This window comes from Orbicella faveolata, unplaced genomic scaffold, assembly GCF_042242905.1.
Source record: "Orbicella faveolata isolate gen_17 unplaced genomic scaffold, um_ofav_v1 contig_36, whole genome shotgun sequence".
Lineage (NCBI taxonomy): Eukaryota > Metazoa > Cnidaria > Anthozoa > Scleractinia > Merulinidae > Orbicella > Orbicella faveolata.
This window is the reverse complement of record NW_028301565.1, coordinates 12,776,279-12,798,361: the sequence shown is the minus strand read 5'-3', so window position 1 is coordinate 12,798,361 and position 22,083 is coordinate 12,776,279. Positions and strand designations below refer to the sequence as shown.

General features: G+C 39.3%; 2 protein-coding genes and 1 long non-coding RNA gene across 5 annotated transcripts; 2 read left to right on the top strand and 1 right to left on the bottom strand.

Annotated features, from left to right (window-relative positions):
* Nucleotides 1-5,170: 5,170 nt before the first annotated feature.
* Nucleotides 5,171-10,559, top strand: LOC110064113 (uncharacterized). Of its 3 annotated transcripts, XM_089275488.1 has the most exons (4): nt 5,171-5,521; nt 6,433-6,514; nt 7,348-7,490; nt 9,617-10,559. In XM_089275488.1, the coding sequence occupies exons 3-4, from the start codon at nt 7,353-7,355 to the stop codon at nt 9,770-9,772; spliced, it is 294 nt and encodes a 97-aa protein (XP_089131614.1). In that variant the 5' UTR covers nt 5,171-5,521; nt 6,433-6,514; nt 7,348-7,352; the 3' UTR covers nt 9,773-10,559. The 3 variants fall into 3 exon arrangements, with proteins under 3 accessions (XP_089131614.1, XP_089131613.1, XP_089131615.1); XM_089275487.1 differs by lacking the exon at nt 6,433-6,514 and having other exon boundaries at nt 5,175-5,521; XM_089275489.1 differs by lacking the exons at nt 5,171-5,521; nt 6,433-6,514 and adding an exon at nt 6,623-7,258.
* Nucleotides 10,560-11,770: 1,211 nt separating this feature from the next.
* Nucleotides 11,771-15,374, top strand: LOC110064295 (uncharacterized). The gene is made up of 4 exons (XR_002298319.2): nt 11,771-11,881; nt 11,980-12,099; nt 12,190-12,324; nt 14,531-15,374. It is a non-coding gene; the product is annotated as an uncharacterized LOC110064295 (long non-coding RNA).
* A 1,669-nt stretch (nt 15,375-17,043) lies between these two features.
* Nucleotides 17,044-22,080, bottom strand: LOC110064278 (uncharacterized). Its single transcript, XM_089275343.1, has one exon. The coding sequence runs from the start codon at nt 18,458-18,460 to the stop codon at nt 17,093-17,095; it is 1,368 nt and encodes a 455-aa protein (XP_089131469.1). The 5' UTR covers nt 18,461-22,080; the 3' UTR covers nt 17,044-17,092.
* Between the last annotated feature and the right edge of the window lie 3 nt (nt 22,081-22,083).

Sequence of the window (22,083 nt, the reverse complement as noted above, 5' to 3'; positions counted from 1 at the left end):
ATGAGCCACCTAGCGGATGGGGTTTAATCGGTATTTCCGCCCCGCAGAAAGCCCAGTCTTTTCCCGTCTAGACCATTGACAAACCTAAGGTTTTGCCCTCTTTCATTTCAGTTATAATATGCTACAATACCTGTCTAGAGAGCAAAGATTAATACGCCCAATTATTCTCACTATGTTAATCCTGTCGGCATCGAATGTACTAGAGCTATTGCTAATTTCTCGTTATTTTGAAGTACTTTGCTAAAACTGAATAAAGCGAATTGTGCTAATTTAGAAGCGTAGTGATTGATTAACCATAAGAGGGCTTTAATTAGCTTTTGGCTATAAAAACATTTTTTGTTTATTTTGGTGTCTGAAATATATGATACTAGTTTTTGAGCACGCCCTCATTAACCTTTAACAGAAAAAGCTAGAGAAACTCCTTCGGCTCATTTGTCTTACAACTTTCCTCATTCATAGGCGCGGAGAAGGGTTACAGGGGGGCTGTAACCCCCCCCCCCAAAAAAAGAAAATTTGGGGACTCAGACCCCCCCCTTCAGTGCTGAAAATATTGCTAGCGCCGCATAAAATTGGTTTGACAAAATATTCCGTTTCGTGATCTTTTCACAAATCTTTTCATCATGCTCGCGCTTGGCGAAATAACGTTTCGTAAGACTTTTTGAACAGCATCGGTGACTTCCGAACGCACATTTTCTGCTTAACGAAGACTAAAAGCCTGCCTTAGAAGCACTATGAAGGAGCTACGATCGTCTAAACAAATGCCTTCTCCTGCATTGTCATAAGTCTATTACGGACACATTGAACACCGTAGACATCGCAAAGAAGCTTTTTGTGCAAACGAACAACGCAAAAAAATATTTTGGAAAATACGAGCAGATGTATCCGCTTGGCTTAACGATGAGGCCCCCATGTTTCAAAACGGTACGCTGCCTCTTTCATTCCTGAACTTAAAATTCATCTTGATGATTTATATAATACTGTGAACAGTCGCTCTTGTCGGATTTGTGTAATAGAAATAATAAAGGCATTACGGTCAAGGTTACCCGTTTACAAAAGATCAGTTAAACTAAAATTTAAGGCTTGTTATTAATATGTCTGGCTTACAGACACGAGTTTAAAGAAGTAGTGGAGAGAGGGATGGGACGAAGCGGTAGCATGCGTAGCCGGGGCATTTTGTTTTTGGTGGCAGAGCAACCATGTTGTTCTCTCGCGGGAAAAAAAAGTCGCGAGGAAATTCTCCTCTCGCGTTCACAGTCGCCACCTAAACAAAAGCACTGGCGCGCGAAATCCCGCCAAATACATAGGCGCAGAGGAGGAGGCAGGGCGGCCTCGTGGTCAGTGCGCTCGCCTCCGGATAGACCGGACCGGTCAAGTGCGCGTGTTGAACATGCTCTAATCAAGAGTTAGCGTGCGCGATGCGTAAACATTTCATGTGCGTGACTGGTACTTTAATACGCCAATTTTGAGTGGGGTACCATCTCACCGCCATCAAGTCGAGGATGCGAAAGTGAAGAGGCCTCCCACCTAACGGGTAAGTCGGGCTTGATCCTGTCCGCTTCTATTTTCGCCTGGTCCTGGACTTGTCCTAGGCCAGGGCGATTCCCCATAACTTATTACCATGTCATAAATAACAATACCCAAGGTAGAATATTACACTATTTTTACATAGATATGTACATAACAGTTCTAATTTAGCTTTTTTAAAAAATAACTTCATAACGTTTTAGGACGGTATTTACTGACCTCTATTGTAAATTTTGGCATCATCATTTCTAGGTTAGTTTATCTTAATCTACACTTTGTCATTGTTATTTATTGTTATCTTATGTATAACCATGACTTATATTTGTGGTGGCTCGAGCAGTAAAGGTCTTGGACCCTTTTTCGGGCTTCCAATGGCTACTTTTATTTACATTTTATACTTTTTCATATCTATTTTTTTCTGTTTGTATATTTGAACGTTTCACCTTTCGTTTTTTGTCAGCCTGTTCCAGGCCCTCGGTGGTTGGGGACGAGCGAAAAAGAGGCGAGCGAGAGAAAAAACGAGGGAAGACTGCATACTTTTTAACCTTCCATGAATTGTAGTAAATAATAGTGATTAACAAAATTGTCGTGTAGTAGGAGACCAACTTGTTTGACCGCGAGTATGATCACCGACAAAATATGTCAGATCGAAGCCTGTTAACGAGTTTTTATCTCATGGCAAAGTTTGCTGAGAAAATAATCCATTTCTGAAAAGTAACAGAAAAATAAAAAATTGAGGAGTATTCAATCACATGAAGAAACCAAGTAAAACGCGCGCTCAGCACGCGCATTTTGTCATTCGAGCCCTTGTTTTTGGAATCGGACACTGTTTATTGGACACCTTTAAATGGAAGCTTGAGCTACAATTTAAGTTGGTGAAAAACAGGATGTGCCAAGAACCAATCAGATTCAAGAATTTTGTTAATAGTTATGAATGACCGAAATTCCAATCCTTTGTTTTCCAAAGTGAACATAAGTTTGTCTTACAATCAAATACGGCGTTATTTTCTTCATGAAATGTGTAATAAATCAGTCAAACCATTGTTTAATTATGGACTATAAAGTGACAGAAACCTGCAAGAGAGTCTCTCACCGATAATAAATACATGTTGAGTGAGTGAGGGTTCAGTGAGTCCAAATTGGGGGTGGGGAAAAGGGGATGACCGAACAAGTGAGTAACTCAATAAGTGAGTGAATATGCGGCGAGTGGTTGAGTGGGAGGAGAAGGTGCAGACTCTATCCGTAAGGCCAGGGAAGCTTTTTTAATTCAAAAAGGCAGAACAATTGATCCTAATGGTCTGAACATCCGCGAAGAAACATATTAATTCTTTCCATTTGTTTTCTTTTATTATGTTCTTTTATCATGTTATTTTATTTTACCGTATGCTTATCTTCAATTTACACTATCAATTACTTTTGCGTATTTCCGGTATTACGTAAATATCGGCTACATAAAAACACGCACCAATGTAAAATCTTCCATTGTACCTGAAGAAGGTTGGTCTGGCCAGCCGAAATATAGTACACCTTCAAAAAATCATTCTACGTTGTGTCGGTTTTTGCTTTTGTATTCTGCAGACGAAGACCGGAAGTTGGTGCCTTGTCTTTAACGCGCTTCTGCTTCCACCATGAACTGTGAAGCTCTTTTGGCAGAACTTACAAATTGAGGTTTACGACGAATAGTTAATCATACGTGTATACACACGCCAAAGAAAAGATCTGTGTACCTCTCGCTGTAATGCGAGACTAAAATATACTAGCCCCTTGAAGAGGACAAAAACACCCTCTGTGCTTGGTGTCACCATTATAACAGAGACTGCACACTTAAGCTATAACTGAATAGAAAAGATTGTCGCATATGGTACGTAAAATTACAGTGTGCTTTGTCAGACAACAAAGTACATGTACTGTGCTGAAGCTACTCCGTTTTGAGAGTGAAATTTGGAATGGGATAGTAAGGGGGGAAAGGTGAAAAATGAGCATAGAATGAATTAGAAAGGAAGGAAGGAAACCAGGAAGACCATAATTAAAGGCTGACCGTACGACCAAATAAATCACTGACTGAATAAACATCTGATGAAGGAAGGAAAACAAACAATGATTGATTGATAAAAATGCTTGGATGGAAGGAAGGAAGGAGGGAAGGAAGGAAGGAAGGAAGGAAGGGAGGGAGGGAGGGAGGGAGGAAGGAAGGAAGGAAGGAAGGAAGGAAGGAAGGAAGGAAGGACGGACGGACGGACGGACGGAAGGAATGAATGGGTAACGAATGGATTTAGCTGAATGAATGAATGAATGACTGAATGAATGAATGAATGAATGAATGAATGAATGAATGAATGAATGAATGAATGAATGAATGAATGAATGAATGAATGAATGAAAGACTATTTAAGTGTCAATGGTATTTAGCTTAAAAAAAACTAATTGGGGAAACTATTTACTTATTAAAATATACCTTAGCTCGATTTTCCTTTGATCTTCCTAGAAAAATTTGAAATCGAGGGAGACTCTGTTCACAGGGTAGAAAGAATGAAAAGGTCGACAGGAATTAGTGGAGAAATTAAAAGATGGTAATTAACAACGTCCAGAACAAGTATTAGAGATATAACTGAGCTTACATACTATAAATATCCAAAGGACCCAAAGATGTTTCCAATCTGCTGATGGTAAGTTAGTTTACACAATGTTAAAACAAAAATAGACCTCATTGACAAGGATACTGATAACAATGTGGTACAGACTGACAACCAATCGAAATGGTAACAGATAGCTTTGTTACATAATATGAAGCCAGTTCTAAATTAATAATAGTAACTAGATTCCTCTTCCCGCCCAAAAGATTATGAACATGTATACACGTTTCTGTAACATAGCTCTAGGTCTCTAAAGACGACTTGATGATCAACCAAGAACGCAGAATGCACTCAACAGGGAAAGCACGTGAAAAAGACGTAGTTGTCATCATTACAAAAATGCGATAATTTGGGAAATAAACAAGTAAAAGTTACAAAGCAAATATTTATGTAAAAGTAAAAACATTTGTTGTGTAATTTATTCTGGCATTTCATCAGATATGGACAGATATTACCATGATACCTCAAAGAAGCTGTTATTTGTATTAAGATAATGAATTTTGGATGGCACATATTGTAGGTGGAAAATTGTGATTGTTTCAAGTCTCGGTGTCCATATTTGGATAAACTTAGGACAGTACTGACGCATATAAAGATTGAGGACACGTGTGCTATTTTCATATTCGAATGTCATATTAATTCGCTTTTAGACTGTGAAGAATTTCCTGTTTTAGCTATCAAAAACAAATCACAACGGCATTAGAATTTTCATCTCCGAAAACCTCCATTTATTGCATTGCATAGTTTCACCGAACTATTTCTTATCGTACCGGCGTTGAAGATAAGGTTGTTAGTGAATTTGCGCTCTCCGTTTGGTTCAAAGTTTTAAGACCCTTTTAGGGGGAAAAATGAAAAAGCCTCCTGTTACATTGTTCTATTGTATCTGTGTAATTGATACGAAGAATTACAAAATTAGGCTTGACCTCAAGTCAAATCCTAGAATAAAACAAGTAGGTCGACCACTGCGTTGAAAAAAGCTTGATGGTTTTAGCATAATAACGATTTAAATTTTTTTTTCCCCGAGACGTACTTGCCGCATTCTCTTCCCGTCATCAAAAGTTATTATCAGATTTAATTCACTCTAACTATGGACGGGACATAGCACAAATAAGCAAGTTAAGGGTTGAGCATTAAGATATGAATTTGGTATCTATTCCCACAGATCTAGACAGGTCGATAAGCCATAAAATCTCTCGTTATGATCGACATCTACCAATCACAGTGCATGCATGCTGGGTGAATAACAAGCGAGGGAAATTCAAGAATTCAGTCTGCTGGAAGAACGTGCACGAGCAACATTACTTCGCTTAGATCAACACTGATAGGTCTTCATAAAGCGAGATATCACCTCATCAGCTTGGAAGGTAAATTTACTTATGCATTTTACTGAGTTCAGTCGTCTCGTCTCACAAGTAATGCGTTTGTTGAAGATTGGCTGTAACAGAACGAGATTCCTTATTTACAACGGAAACTTTGTTACGAGCGACACGAAATTTGAAATTTTTGGCGGGCTAATTCTACCTGCGCCACAAAACGGCGCATACTGGCGATGGAGTTCAATCAGTTCAGTTCATATCCACATTGGCTAACGTAAATCCCTTTCGACAACGCCTTGGAATCTACGTGGAAAACGAATTATATTTGCCTTGATAGTTGTAATTAAAGAAAACAACCCAGCTTGTTATTAGGTGGATTTCACGGTCAATAATTTTAGGTTGTCAGTCTGTATCGAAGGTCTTGATATTCTTAACCGGTAGGCAAAGTCTATCCTCGAATCTCGCCGATCTATCTGCAGGGACAAGTCTTAGCATCTTATGTTGAATATTCAGAAGTATTTCTACCAAAGGCATTACATAAATGCAAAACACTTGAAAGTAATGTGGTACTGCTATTTTTGTATTATTCGGCAATCTTTTTATTTGGGGGCCATTATAAAGCCAATCTTAATTATCATCGAACCGTTGAAACAAAAGACATGTTGTATTAAAACTACTATAATTCGGACAATAAAACGCGACCGCAATAAACACAATCTTTATTTCGATCAGAAGTCGTTTATCGGTGGAAAAACATCAATTATGATGTTTCGTAACGACAACATTGCGTTTGCAAAATTTAGATAACAAGCTTACCTTTTAATAACTTCCGCTGAAAATCAATTCAAGTGTTGCGAATTTGTGAAGTATCTCTTAAAAAGAGACAGAAACACCGTTTATTGGCGGCTTGAATTCCTTGCAAATTGAAATTTCAACTTAATGATTTTGCCCACCCACAGAAAAAATTAAGAAAACCGAATACCCCCAGTCTGTTGTGCAAGAGCGTGTTGTGAAGGGTTAGCAACGTTTTCGTGATTTGAGGTAACTACACACTTTTAATTGGATATGTCCAAATATTATAATAACATGTTGTTTTAGAGGAAGTTGGAACGTGACTTATAACCTGTTAAACCGATCCTGGCGAATGGTTCGACCGGGCTTTCAGACCAGGCCAGTTCTGCTCTCTTTTTGAAGCCACCCCAATCTGATATTAACATTTGTTTTGACTTTGTGTACTACTACTAATTCCTAGCTCTCCTCTGGGAGAATAGGGCCAATACTTTGTGTATTGATACGTAAATGATGATCACGAAAGAAAAAGCTAGATATTATCCTTCCGGACCCAGTCCACCACCTGTACGAAAATGGCGCGAAAACAGAACTAACTTCGTCGCCCGGTTCCAGGCCTGGCTGCATAGGATCATAAGGATGCTGCTTAGAAACTGCTTAGATACCTGACGATAAAACTGAAAACGGAAACTTCCGGTTCCGTCACTTCCGGTTGTATTGCCTGCCGCATTGTAACAATCTTAATTACAAAGTGTGAATGATAATAGCAAGAGGTCTGCAAATAAAGTAAAAAAGACCGAAAGAAAGTTGTAAGCTGAAAACCAAATACGAGACGAAACTAATGAATAACAAAAGTTTTGTTCTCATTGCGACATATTTTGTGCACAACAATCAACCTTTACTTTTGTTACCTTAACGTTTTTGCTGCTTATTGTCAATAGAAAAAGTAACGTTGGTTTTGACTGTTGTGGGCATTCTTCTTGTTTTGAGTTCAAGGTGACTTTGACCCGGAGGTGTATTTCAGTTTGGAAAACTAAGGATCTTCTGCTGGACATTTTAGAGCGAATCGCTATTTTTCTTTGCAGTAACGATGTCTCGCAGAGCGTCCCAGGTTCTTTTACTTGTGTTGCTGTGTGCCTTGGTTAGAGATGAAGTGCATGGTATTTATTCGTTCAAACGTGCGCCCAATCAGTTCAGAAAGAGAGTAGCTCAAATGATCTACGCATGGGTAAGTGTGATATCGGTTGTTGTGGAAAAGATATATGATTACAACAAGCGCAACAAAAATCGGAGAACGAAGTCAAAATAGGTGATGCCTGTTCGGACTATGTATTGCTAGTTTTAATCAAAAATAAAAATCGTCACCATACGATAAAAAGTCAAGCCGGTCTGGGATATGACAGATGATTGATCATTGCGGTTTTTCATTCGTGGGTTATTCGGAGATGTGTTTCACCCAGATTTATAAAGCTTTGTATGGAGACGCCATGTTGTGAAACGTGAATACACTAGAGCTCCGACACATTGAAATCAATACCACTTCTAGTACAAGAACTGTTCAGTTCGCAAACAATTAAGTGAGAACTCGATCATCTTTTGACCTACGCGACCGTTTTCTCGCGCGGCCGTTTTAATATCACGCAACGCAAAAGTTTGGGAATTCAAACGTGCTCTACTGCAAAACGAAGAACCCTGTCGAGTTAAAACGTTGTAAAACGTCAAAATCACACAACTTTTTTGGAGCGTGAAGATGAAAGAGCCATCAACGAACATGCGCGCGAAGGAGGGCTAACCGAGAAAGAATGCATAGAGGCACTAAAAGATATGGGAACAGAAAAGATCCCTCGGACTGACGGTTTGCCAGCTGAATTTTACAAAGTGTTTTGGAATGATAAATCCACCATCCTAGGTACTTATTAGAGCACTGAACTACACTTATGAAACTGGAAAACTCTCAATAACCCAGAGAAGAGGATCAAACTCATTCATCCTTTATCAAAACTGGAGACCCCTAACCCTCCTGTATTTCGACTGCAAATTAGTGGCAAAGTCAATTGCTTATCGCGTGGCATCTTCTCTCCCTAATCCTATCAATTACGACCAGACTGGTTTTATGAAAGGTAGATTTTTTGGAGAAAACATTGGCGTTATCGATAGTGTCATTTGTGATACTGAAGAGAAAAATATTCCAGGATTACTTCGAAAAAGCGTTTGACACGATAGAATGGTCTTTCATTTTTTTGGTTTTGATAGCAGCATCTTGAAGCGGTCGAATCTTTTTTGTTGCCACCCAGAGAGCTGTGTTTTGAACAAAGGTTGGGCGAGCAATTTCTTTGAAATTCAAAGACGTGTAAGACAAGGCTGTCCTCTCTCACCTTACTTGTTTGTTTTGTCAGTTGAAGAGTTAGCCAAGGCAATTCGGGAAAATAAAAGTATTTTAATACGTTTATGTTACCTTCAAAAAGGTATCTTCGTGAACAGTAAAGAAATATGTAGAGGATACAACACTCATACTAGAAGAATCCCTAATGGCCTGTCTGCTTTAAAACTAAAAGGAGCTCAGTCACGGTTTGCACACTTTGAGAAGTTTAGCCTAAATTATTTAAATTCGTCGTTTGCAATCCGTGTCAATCTTCGCCATCCTTGACCATCCTTGTTCCTTTATGGTTTATTATTATCTCTTTGATATTTTTCTATCTTGGTAAACTATTATTTTCAGGTTTCCTTCCATTTAAAGGAGACTTTGTACGTGGCCAGAAAAAAAGACAAAACACCGTGACTGAGCTCCTTTAACGATAAAAAACAGAAGGCCTTTGGATTGGAGTAAATTGTGGAAACGATGGAAAATCAATTTCTGGAAGAAATTTCATATATGGTCTAAATCAAAGTTAAAACGTTGGGCTTTTGGTTCTCAATTGATCCGGAAGTAGCAGCATGCAACCTTAAATTATAGCGAGAACAAATAAATAAGGTTGGAAACCTTTTAAGTTGCTGGAAATAGCGCAGACTTGATATATAGGCAGTTCCTAATTATGGAATATTACAAACGTTACATGTGTCGTTGTCATGTTTATAGGAACACCTACCCTACTTTTTGTTTAGTTTCATTTGACCAGAAATTGTATTAGACTAATGATTTCGTTAGATTACTATTTCAACAAGGCTTTAAATTTAATAATACTTGTTACAGTATAGTAACCTTATCACAACTACTAGCAATTTCATTGGCAGTGATTTTAAGACAGTAGTGATTTGATTGGCCTAGTAATTTATTAGGCTAGTATAACTTTTTACAATAGTCTAGTAACGTTTTAAATACATTTTTTCATTTGATTTTATTATTATTTTCCACAGTGTGACGCTATTTGTGATAACGCAATTTGTCGAGTGGTGGAGAGTTCCGGCAAATATGATCATGTCTATAGTGATTGTGAATGCGGCTTGGACTGTTATTGCCTGTACAGTGAAACACGTTATAACAGCTACATCTACAGATGCATGCCAGCATGAGCAGTTTGAACTTGTGTTTGGAACTGACTGTCAAATGTATTTCTAATTTGTGTTTGGTTTGGCCATTTTGCATCTGAGTTTTATAATGTTGGTTAAAAACCACATGCTACTCGCCTCTACCAATGAGAGCAAATTTACCACGAGGGGCACACGTGATATGTTCAATATCGAGTTCTGATTGGTTCATTTGGGTATAATGTGTGCATGGTGTGGTGATTGGCATTACATTGGTTTTGTTTTCAGCTTTAGTACAGTCATTTAAGAAAATTGTCCTAATAAGCCATTTCCGAGTTGCTTTTTGCCTCTATTTCAAAACGAGGGCGGTGCACAACCTTTCATAGGGAAATGAATTTGATTTGCAAGACAAAGAACGTGCAAGAGAAACTCATTTCAAAATGAAAGGTTGTGCAACAAGACTCGTTTTGAAACCGAGGTAAAAAGCAACTCGAAAATGGCTCATTAAATCGGATGTTTCTTCTTGAACACCATTAGAACATTTTCATTTTTAATGACATTGTTGAATGATACTATAGTAGAGTTACCTTTACGTTAGTTCCCCGAAAAGAAATAAATTAGCTGCTGTGTTTCTCTGACATAACTGAGCTTCGCAGAGAAACGGTATTTAACAGTTCATAAAGCTGTACATACTGTGAATATTTTGGCTCTATTTTAGCGCTGGGAAGGGGTTTATTTAGCAACACAATTTATCGACGAAACACTGTTATACTAGCATACGTGCTGGAATTTTATGTGTTATGTAGTTAGAAATAAAAACACTGAATGGCGAGATGTGTGGTTATATTGCTAACTCAGTTGGTAGACTGGATATACAGTATGTTGGAGGAAGAGGGCGAGGGGGGGAGGGGGAATTACAGATACCGAATATCCCTTTCGTTTATCCCTGAACTTTCCACTTTCGGTAGTACTACTGCTTCCCCTCACAAGAACAAGAGACCCACCCCCCCCCCCCCCAAAAAGGAAAAAACGGCTGCCCTTGAAGGCTACATTTGTAGCATTACAGTTAAAAAATGTGGCGACATATAACTTGATATGACATACTGTGTAATAACTAGAATGTTGATTGATAATATTTTCCCTTCAACTCAGGCCTCATGGGATTAGTGTTATGGCCGTAAGTGCAGAGAAGAAGTTAAAGTTAGAAGAACCTGTGCAGCTGGGAAGGGTAAAGAATCCAAACCAAATATCGTGACCAGTTTGAGTCAAGAACTTGTCGTCTGGCAAAGAAGAGGGGATGGGGTGGGTTGAACTGGAGAAGGTACACGAGCTCCCCACTCCGGCTCTGCTAATAGGCTGATTTAGCAACAGGACGGGAACGTCAGACGACGACTGTAGGGCGCACGGAATAACCTGGATTCTGTTCTAACTTGACCATATTTGGGTATTTGTACTGCGCGCACCGTCGTCAAGGGACGTTCCCGTTCTCTTGCTAAATCAGCCTACTTACACTTAGTTGAGCCCTTAAAGAAAAAAAAAACCCTGATCGGCCACAAATCACTTAGCATCGAACGTTTATAGGTGAACTCAGTGAGGCAAACCTCACTTTGGGTGAGGCACTCCATGTCACACAAAATAGGGATACAATGAAGAGGGATTGTTGATGCCTTGTGTCCCACAGGGGACGAAGAGTATTAAGTAAGTAAGTTAAAGGTAAAACCAAACAAAGGGGTCTGTCAGCTAGCAAATACAAGTCCCTGAGGGAAGCCTGATTCTTGACAAGTGTAAACATTTCACAAGATAACAAAAAGAGTTACATCGTGTCTAATTAACTTAAAAAAAACTTGTTAAACGTACACAAGGTTAAAATCTGGGAGATTTTACACCCAAAATAGTTTTTTTTCGAGGTCACGTTGAAAGGTTTAGAGACAAACTCTGTTCTATAGAAAAAGAACGAAAACCTTTTTGGCGAATTGATCGTTAGTGACGTCACGCTTTTTGGAGGTAAGTTGAGATTCATTCTTTTAAAATACATTTTGTTTCCTGGGTTACTATCATCCGCTGGGGGATTATCTCGAAAACAAGAATAATTGTTATTTCTTCCGGTAGTATTTTGTTTGCATGTAACAGTAATAATTCAGCCTGGATTTGCTGGTAATGATTGTCGATCAGTTTAAGCGGCCAATTTGTTAACTTCAGATTTGGTTTATTTTTAAGCTTGATTCGAGTATTTTTGTTCTCTTAAAATATAGTATCACTAAGCCACTAAAACCAGAAGTAATCTTTGAGAAACATAACATCGACTAATACGTTGGATTTTCTACTCATCACCCAGAGTATAGGCGCCCAGGAAAAGTCAAAACACCTTACTGGTTTGTATTAGTTCATTCTTGCGCTTTGTGGTGATAATTAAGCCGTATTCAAACTTTACAATGCCGATATTTCAATTCTTTATTGAACAGAAACAATATTATCCGAACAAGTCTTCGCTAACCATGGATCACACATGGCAATGGTTGCTGGTTTTGCTTCTCGTCCTGTCATTACAGTTGCCCCCATGTTTTTCTTGGAGACGACGAAGAACTAAGCCTCCTCCGGTAAGCCATGAAAATAGCGCCGACTGGTATACTTCCCAACTGAGATTATCCCAGTCACTCAAATGCCGCCAGTAGCGAAGATTTTCCTCTTACACTGAAGACACTTAATGAAGACTTTTATTAACTCCAACCACAATTCCTTGAAGCATTTCAATCTACTCAACTATAGCCTTGACAGACCTTTCTTTTGAAAATATCCATAATTACCTGATACGGTGCCTGTGATCCGTGCCAGAGTTCGACTAGCGAATGGTGCCGTGTCCGTGCTATTTACATTTTCTACTGCTAGGGTTTATTTATTTGTTTTGACGATTTCTTTGCCAATGTTTCACAGTGAATCCAGTTTACTCCGATTTCTCGCAACTGATTTTTGTTCATACCAGTGGCGATACGACCGCCTAGCAGAAAAGTACCATTGGTAAATTACATAACTTTACAAGATAAACAGAGAATTGAAAGGAGAAATATTGCAATTTCCGTGTGAGAAAACAACTAAAATATTCAGCTACTTCTAAAACTAAGACCAGCAAAGTTGAAGAAATAAAAGAAGAGACGATAGCAATAAATTTTAATTGGCTATTTTCCTTAAACTTTTAATCGACTTTTGCCCGCGGTCAATTTAGATTCACGCTTGATTACACTATTATGCCAAACAAGAAACAAAGTACGTTACTACTAATCATATTACGAACAAACTTTAACGAAAATAATAAAAGTGTGAAGGTTGAGTCAGCAGCGAACTTTCAAGAGCTTTTAAACTTGTTTTTGCTAAGAATGAAATGAAGATACAGTGGTTTCTGCGCTTGACCATGCAGATTCATGATCTGATAATCAATCTTGTGTTACGTGGCAATTTGATAGACTAGTCTAAAGTGGTTTTCAATTGAGTGTCAGGAAACCAAAACTCAGATAATCAGTCTGGCCAATTACAGGGGACACAGGTAATCCAATGAACCAACCAAAAATCGAAGTAAGTAAATGTAGCTGAAGCGAAGCGTGGGGAAACGCGCGGGACAGAGTTGTGATTGGTTTTAGGGGAGCAGGGATGGTGTAGTGGTGAGAGCGTTCGCCTTCTTACTAGTGTTCCGGGTTCGAATCCTGGACCCGGCGTTATAAGTGGGTTGAGTTTGTTGTTGGTTTTCGCCTTGCTCCCAGGGTGTTTCTTAGGGTCCCCCCTCCACAAAAAAACAACACATTGCTAAATTCCAATTCGATCCGGAAACAGTGGACGAAGAGCCAATCAGTGGGATTTGCCACTACAAATTCCTAGTCATTTATTTCATTTATTCTAGGTCTTACTTCTGACTGGATCAAAAAGTGGTAGATTTAAATTGAGTGTCAAAAGATAGCTGGTTTTGCATATAACTACGCTACACGACTGGGTTAAAAACAAACTCGCGCAACTTTTTCATCCAATCAGAAAGAGTATACTCAAAACCAGTTGTGGCTCGTTAGCATGATCATAAACAGGATTATTTTCAAAAATACTTCTCAAATTTGTTAATAATTCATCACGTTGACTGTGACGGTGTTTGGATATCTGATCTTAATTAGCATAGATTTTTTACGATTTTAATTCTCCATTTTCTCCTTAATTTATGTTTTGACTGAGAAGATATATCAACCACTCAAGACGGTGTTTGACCAAATTTCCAAACACCTCGAAGTTTGTCAAAAATACTCTGCTGCACGTCGTATTTTCAACTCTCTTCTCGGTTTTCGGAAATGTGGTCAAACACGGTCTTTCGTGTTTGATACATTACATCAAAAACCCCTTTCCTTACCATTCTTATCAAATGAGGTTTGACACTTTATAAACAATTATTGGATGAGATTTTTGTGATATCCAGAATAATCAAGGTCGAGGTAGGGGTTATCAGCCGAAGCCGAAGGCTGAGGCTGATAACCCTTACCGAGACCTTGATTATTCTGGATATCACAAAAACCGAATCTAATAATTGTTTTATTATATAGTGAAGGAAAAAAATGGAAGTCATGTTTTTGCTTCTTCACTGACGGCAAGCAACACAAAGCGCGCGAACTTGACATGATTACCCGTGACCTAGAGCGTCCTTGACATGATTATTGTATAATCTGCAGAGATGACGTCACAGGCGCTGATTTCGAAAATTCACTGTATGCTTTCGGCCAATCAGAAAAGAGATAGTGAGTTCAATGTATAATAATCATTATTGTTGTGTTTCAGTGTAAGTGTGATTACGTTTCACCAACATGCAAAATGGTGATGAGAGACGACTTTGGTAACAGCTATACCATGCAACAAGAATCCTGTTCATCTGCTTGTGGATCGCATTGCCCAACATTCCATTGCAGATATTTCCAAAAAAAGGATTACATACTATATTATAAGTGCAGAAAGTGATAAAACGGTAAATCACCTAAAATTTAAACGTAAAATTGATTATCAAGCAATGCAGTACGTACTACAAAATAAAATTAGGATAATAAGGGTAAATGTCAGATAAACACGAGCAAGTTAACAAGTAAGGCCATATTTTTGGGCCAGAAAGTGTGTAGCCTGCGAACGCAGACGTATTTCCGGCTGTCGCTTGTCTCCGCCGAAAAATAACGTCTGCGAACCCGAGCCAGGAAACGACTTCTGTGACGTAGGAATTTTAAGCCAATCACAGTTTAGCTCAAGTAGCCCCAGAACTACTGCGCGAGGTATTCGCTGAGAAGAGCACTCGAGTTTCATTCTATCATGGAATCTGATTGGCCAAGGAGAAACAAAAGTCATTACGTCACAGAAATCGTTTCCTGGCTCGGGTCTGCAGACGTTATTTTTCGGCGGAGACAAGCGACAGCCGGAAATACGTCTGCGTTCGCAGGCTAGAAAGTGTGCAGAGCATTTCTATAAACAAACAGACTACTCTGTTTTTCGAAAACCTCAGATCAAACGTTTCCTCCTCCCAAAACGCCCTAATAATGACGTAGAATTGCTCAAACAAACAACTTGTACGTCTTCATATAAATGATTACCAAACTTCTATAGTAAAGAGCTTTAATAAAGGCCAGATACATACTGCCGAGTCCATGCCAGATTTCTATCATTACCATGAAAACGACAAAAATAGATGGGTTGGGGATTACTCTAAAAACATGACATATTCTGTTATTGTTCAACAAATTGTCACGATGCCCATATCTTTCATATTCTTCTTTACTCTTCAGTTAGTTCCTTGGGGAACATAAGTCCGACGCTATGGCTTTCCATCTAATCCTGTTTTGAGCTGCTTTCTTGGCAGCAGCACATGTTACATCCGTTTCTTTCAAATCTACCATACGAGAGCCCCCGGAGGGGTACTCCCAGAAAATTAGGGTAGGGGTGTGCGGCCCGCTTCCCAAATCCCTTATCTATTTATGACCAAAATCCATGATTTCCGGTACCCTATTTATGACCTGACCAAAAGCTTCGATACCCTATTTATGACCGTTGCTGCTGGCACAGTTGCCCTAGACCGACACAATTTGTGAAGGGCTTTTGTTGATGGTCTTATCGATAATGATGAAAAAGTAGCTTCTTCTGGAAAACATGTCCCCCAACCCCCAAAATTGATACCCTATTTGTGACCAGAACGGCTGAAAAACAATACCTTCTAGGGTCGCAGATATGTGATTGGTCTAAACGCATCACGTGACTGAATGTGCCCCAGCTAAAATTGGGGAATATCCGAGTGATATTCCCCAATTTTCAAAACTGCGCGTGTCGCGAAAATATTTGAAGGACAATTTTCTTCCTTGTATTAAGTGTAGTGCTCGCGCAAGTGTTATTCCATGTCTCGCGCTTCTTAAAATTGTGCGTCAATTTTTTCGAAATTTTGAATTGTATCACGTTTTAACTTATACGCCATTGCTTGTATTAATTCAACCGAACTTGTAAACGAATTCGCAACTGAAGATGATCGTTGAACGATCGAAGCATGTCTTGTTTTAAACTTAAAGTTGTTGTTCATTTCTTAAAAATCGTTACTTGCCTGCTATTATCCAGACCATTTGAAGGATAATAAACACAATATTCCCCATCTGGCGCGAAAATATGCTCGTTTATTTGTCCTTGGACATATTGCTGTTCCTCAAAGTTCGCCTCTCGGAACAGATAATGTCCGCGGACAAATATCCCAGCGTATTTTCTCGCCAAATGGGGGCTATTGTTTATATACCCTGGGCGATTTTGCAATACAATCATTAATTTTAGGTGGAAACTGCGAACGAGATTGGAGATAAATTGACGACCGAATCAGCTGTCAGTCATACATGTCAAGTCAAAAGAGGACTGGTTTTGATTGACCGAAAGCCGATTAGTTTTCCTGTTTTGTCTGATTTACTATTTCAAATACGTAAACTCAAAAAAATCAACTGATTCAATGTTATACTGGAAACGAGAAATATTCATTTGCGCTACCGCTTTTCAAGATGAATTTTCTGTCTCTAGAAACTTAATAAACGAACTCGAGAATAATACGAGAACAATGCTAATTGTGTCTAATACAACTATTCCAGCCAAAAAACATTTGCTAAATTAAAATCAAAATCAAATAGATTAAATGACGGTTGCCGTAGTCGCAAACAATGATTTTAACATTTAATGATATCAATGACGATTTCCGTCCTTACATTTGCAATAATTTTTTGGGAAGCAGAAGTTTTTCATTTCAGTTTGCGGAAAATGATTCTAACCGATTGAATTTTCAGTCCGTCTCAAGGAACCCAATAATTATTTTATTTCCTATATTCACTTCCATTGTAGTTACATTTGTCCAAAAAGATTTGCTGGTGAGCTTCTTTGCAACATTTCCTCTGTGTTCTCGTCTTCTTCCAAATCACTTTCTTCGGCCAAAGTTTGAAGCTTAGCTAATAGCTTGTCCGTAGTAACGGAGATCGTAGGTGGGTCGTCGTGAACTACATTGTTTTTCTTGTCCGGCTTGTCCTTATTTACAGTTAGCCCGGCAACTTTTGTAATCTTCGTCATGACGTTCATTGAGCCCCTTCGGATTCTCGGTGACGCTGGCATTGATTGGGAAAGTCTTCGGCCAGTAGCCGCGCCAAGCGATTGAGATCCTCGTCTTTGTAACGGTTTACTTGTGGTGGCCATCGATACGGTTGCTACGGAGGCGCGTCTAAAAACTGTGTTGGTAGCGACAGCCAACTTACTCGCCCTGCTGATGCTAAAGCGGCGGGAAATCTGCCCAGGTATTGGCGACACCGCCAACGAAGGAAGCTCACACACACCATCAAGTTCATTGTCTTGAGACATACTCTCGGTGAGACTGGAAATTGATTCCGTGATCACAATTGGTCTGGGTTTGACGCCGCGGCGAAACGCGCCCGAGACGTGTCCTTCGTAGACGCGAAAAAGATCTCTAAGATTTTCCCGGTGACTTTTCTCGTTGTCTTGACTTAAAAGGTTCCCCGGAGCGGTGTTCGGCCTATCATTGCTCTTTTTTGATGGTGAATGATTATTTAGTGATCCTCGGCTTGTAGAATCTATCCATGAACGAGGGGGAAGCTGCATGACTCGGAAAAGCGGCGACTTCGATGCCGATCGGATACTTTCTTTAGTCCTTCCCCACTCGTCAGCTGTTTTGAATTCAACATAGTCCCGAGCTCCTTTTGAAGCTTTTCCTTCTGATATGAGAATTCGCGCGCAAAAGAAATTTCCCGACTTCGACGCCACGATCAAAGGAGTTTCTCCCTTTTCGTTCAGCGTGTCTACACTCAATTTAAATCGTTTTAACTTGCTGAGGAGAAGATTTAAGACCACGAAGTTACCGGACATTGCGGCGTAATGCAGTGCTGTATTTCCTTGCTTATCTTGTGAATTGAGATCAAAATCGCTCGCTTCCTCCAACATAATCGAAACTAATTGTTCCTGTCCTCGCTTACAAGCGTGCGAAAGAGCAGTCAGTCCATTTTTGTCTTTTAAACCAACCTTCGCTCCACGCTGAAGGAGTATTTTGGCGTACTTCGCCGCTTTAGCTTCGTCCTCTAGAAAGCAAAGTTGCATTAGCGCCGTCCTCATGTCGGAATCCTTCCTGTTAATATCAACCCCGATATCAAGAAGCAACTTCACTTGAGTAAACCTCTTCTCTCTGATAGCTGAGCTAAGCGCCGCCATTTTAGCACAAGCGCGACAAAATTATGACTATCGTTTTGAGCTTGGCAAACAAGATGATCAGTTCGTTATATTTCAATTTCTTGGTAAAGCGCACATACAGCAGGTGTATTTTTCTTGAACTTATTTTGCATTTTCTTCTTCCGCTCAGTTATTGTGTTGCCATTGTTTTCTCTGCCATTAGAGACAACGTTTCCATGCCAACACCTATATCTACCAAATGACCTAATCTATAAAGGTGTTTTTGACCTATTTGTTCCATTTAAACTTATTTCGCAAGCGTCACGCACTACACATTAAATGAATTAATTATTGTTAAGCCAACCTCACAACAGATTGAATCGGAAAAAAACCCAAATTACAATCGTGTCTATATCGACGCGCTTCTGGCAAACTAACATAAGACCACGTAACGACGTTTTATCCATCATCATACGCCTACGAGTGCGCCACACTGGCAATTTGAAATGGTAATATCATTTTCGTCAACAAAATCTTATTGTTTTATCTTGACCTAATCTGTGGGTAAAAACATTCTTTACGTAAAACCGTAACACAGTATTTGCGACAGGTATTCAATCCGAGTGTTGTCAGCATTCATCACAAAATGCAAATTTGCTAACTACACGTGAAGTCGAAAATATACAGAGCCACAGTTATCTGAGTTCATTTTTTTTCGATGGCTTTTATATGCGTATAGTTGTTTGAAAGGTGATTATTTGGGACAAGTGAAAATAGAAAATGGTGTTTATCTAACTTTTTTCTGTTTTGATAAAAATTCCCAGCCGTAGAAATAGGGGCCGACCACAGACGCTGAACCGAGCACTGACGCAGTTAAATTCACATTATTGTTTGAAACTAATTGAGATTGATTTGGTTCTGTTAATAAAAACACAGAAAGTAAAGACAAACAATCTGTGTTTCCCAGCACGAGCATATGTTTGTTTTGTCAGCGAGTCATTCAGGGAGTGCTGTTTACTGCTTCACTCAGGACTGAAACGTCTTAAGTAATCTTCCGATGCAAAACGGTACTAGATGAAATGTTTATACTTCTGTATTTTTCAGTTATTCTTTCGTTAAAGCGCTGTTTCTTTTGTCCACTGAAGACAATTTTATTTGCTTCAAGCAAACGGAACTGCATGCCTTTTTTTTATTATTTCTGAGCTCTGTCAAACCTCTCAGTGTCATCTAGCCAATCAACTGGTGACTATGTTCAGCCAATCAGGACTGTTAAAGCCAAGTACCAAATGTTTGTTCTCCCGCGCTGGGCAACGTTGCGACCCTTTGAGTGATTTTCCAAGCATCGACATCAGTCCGTGAATCAAATCAAATCTGATTTTGTTTTTTATTGGCTAAAGAAACAGCATATTTGCTTTGCTCGTTTAGAGCATCATTAGGACAAAATTTCTTTAGCCTAAAACGCATCTGTAGACAAACAGAAAAACTTAACCAAACTCGTCCATAATTTTGTAAATGACTTCAAGTCATTCACAAAAGTATAGTCTTGCGTTAACGTCATGCGACCATCTAGAAGAAAATCAGTGTGAAACAGCTAGACAGCTGTGTTTAAGACACACGAGGTCCCGCGTTCGGTCTGAGCATGCTCATGCAAGTTATCCTGGACTCTTTCTCAGGTCCCGCCTGGGTTGAATCCCTGTATAACAGGAGATGAGGGCGGAGTTCAGCGAGTGGGTTAATGGATCGCGAGCTTGGTCAGCTAAAATCCGCATTCTTGGTGCTAAACAAAATAAGCAGGCTCTGGGGTCCAGAATGTTTCACTTCAAATCTTTTGAATGGAACGAGCAAAAATATAGCCTTCGTTCACACCTGGTGCCCGAGCACCGGCACAAAATGGTGTTGCGTTCAAACACTGGTTCTCCAAGTAAGCTCAAGTACCCAAGTAACATCTAGTGCCCGAGTACAAGCTGGACACCTTGCATCCAAGCACGGGCACTGTGCTTAAATTCTGGTGTGAGTGCTTGGAAAAAGATGTGTTCCCATTATTGCCCAGCGAGAATCGTACTCCAGCACAGTGCTCGGGCATCAAGTGTGAACATAGCCTATAACACAGTGTCACCCAAACCACAAAATGAAAGCTATACCCACAAGCAAACGCGAGTGGAACTAACCGCAAGAAAACCGGAGACGAGTCTTAAGCTAACCCGGTTTCGGTTATTGTTACTTTATATAAAGCGTCATGAAATGTCTATGTTGGTTCAGGTCCTTGTTATGTAAAGTTTCCCTTGAAGGAAAATTTCAATAAACAATTGCTGTAATGCTAAGTCGTACGTGAATCCTAACCAAACCAGCCCATGTGAAATGTTTATGTTTAGCAGTATTCCTAGACATCAATTTTTGTAACCCTATTTACAGGAGCCCAGTTACGGTATTTTGTGTCAGTTTGGCCACGCACAAAATTACCTTTAAATTGAAGAAAACCTGAAAATAGTAGTTTACTAAAATAGAAAAACACCACAGAGATAATAATGAACCATAGAAGAATAAGGATGGTTAAGGATGGAGAAGATTAACACGGATTACAAACGACGAACTTGAAAAATTAAAGCTAAACTTTTCAAGATGCACAAACGGTGACACAGCTCTTTTAAACTAAAGCCTCTCAGGGGTAACCTTGACTCACAGCTGAAAAAGAAAAAAATGTGATTAAAACCTATTTGTAATAAAGTTGTTTTTGCGTTACCAAAGAGAACCAATTAAGATGTCCATTTTTTATAACCTTTGACGTAGTGATGGTTACAATTTTGACAGGTGAAACAGGTAGGCTTTAATTATCCTACCACAAAAGAAGCCTTGTGTTGTCTTTGCTGTCAGGGCTGTGTTGTAAACCATGTTCAGCCGGGAAAAATAGTTTTTTTCTTTTTGCATTATTTATGGCAGGTACTGCGCACACGGAGATATTTATCCTTTATCACCACACCGGAACATGCAGTTTTAACACTTTCCTTGCTCTGTCAGTTCGTTCTGTTCGAGAATAAAAGCACTGAGTAAAACGAAGGCGCGAGCCAGAGGCGAAGAAAACTACGTACCTTCATATCGTCAAGAATGACTCAACTGGTTATTCGATGTCAGATAAAATATACAATCGTCAATATTGTGACGTGAATGGTGACAGTCAGGTGTGAGTTATGGAAGAACTGTCATTTAACGGCACCCTTTGGCGTATGAAAGGGCTTTTAACCTTCAAACGCGATCTATGTTATTTTAACTTCGTATAACCTCGAGACCATATCATAAATATCAACAAGAGAGGATGATCTTCTTTTGATACCAAAAAATACCTACACTAGATAATTTTTATCTTCTGTTCTCTTAGACCAGTGATACTTAAACATGGACCGGTAGCCGGCTTTTCCACCGAATTTACAGAAGAATAAAGCCCACTTAAGGTGACGAAGAGGGGTATAAACAACATTTTTTGAAATGTACAATGCCTTAAAAGTGAAATAATATCGCAAATGTTCCGCAAGTCGGCAGGTTTCATAACTTTTTCATAAGCGGGATGAGCCAGTCACTCTCATTAACCAATCACATGCGAACAATTCATGATATTAGCTTAATTGGCGCAATATAGTGACATTAGCAGCCACATCAGTGACAGCTTCAAA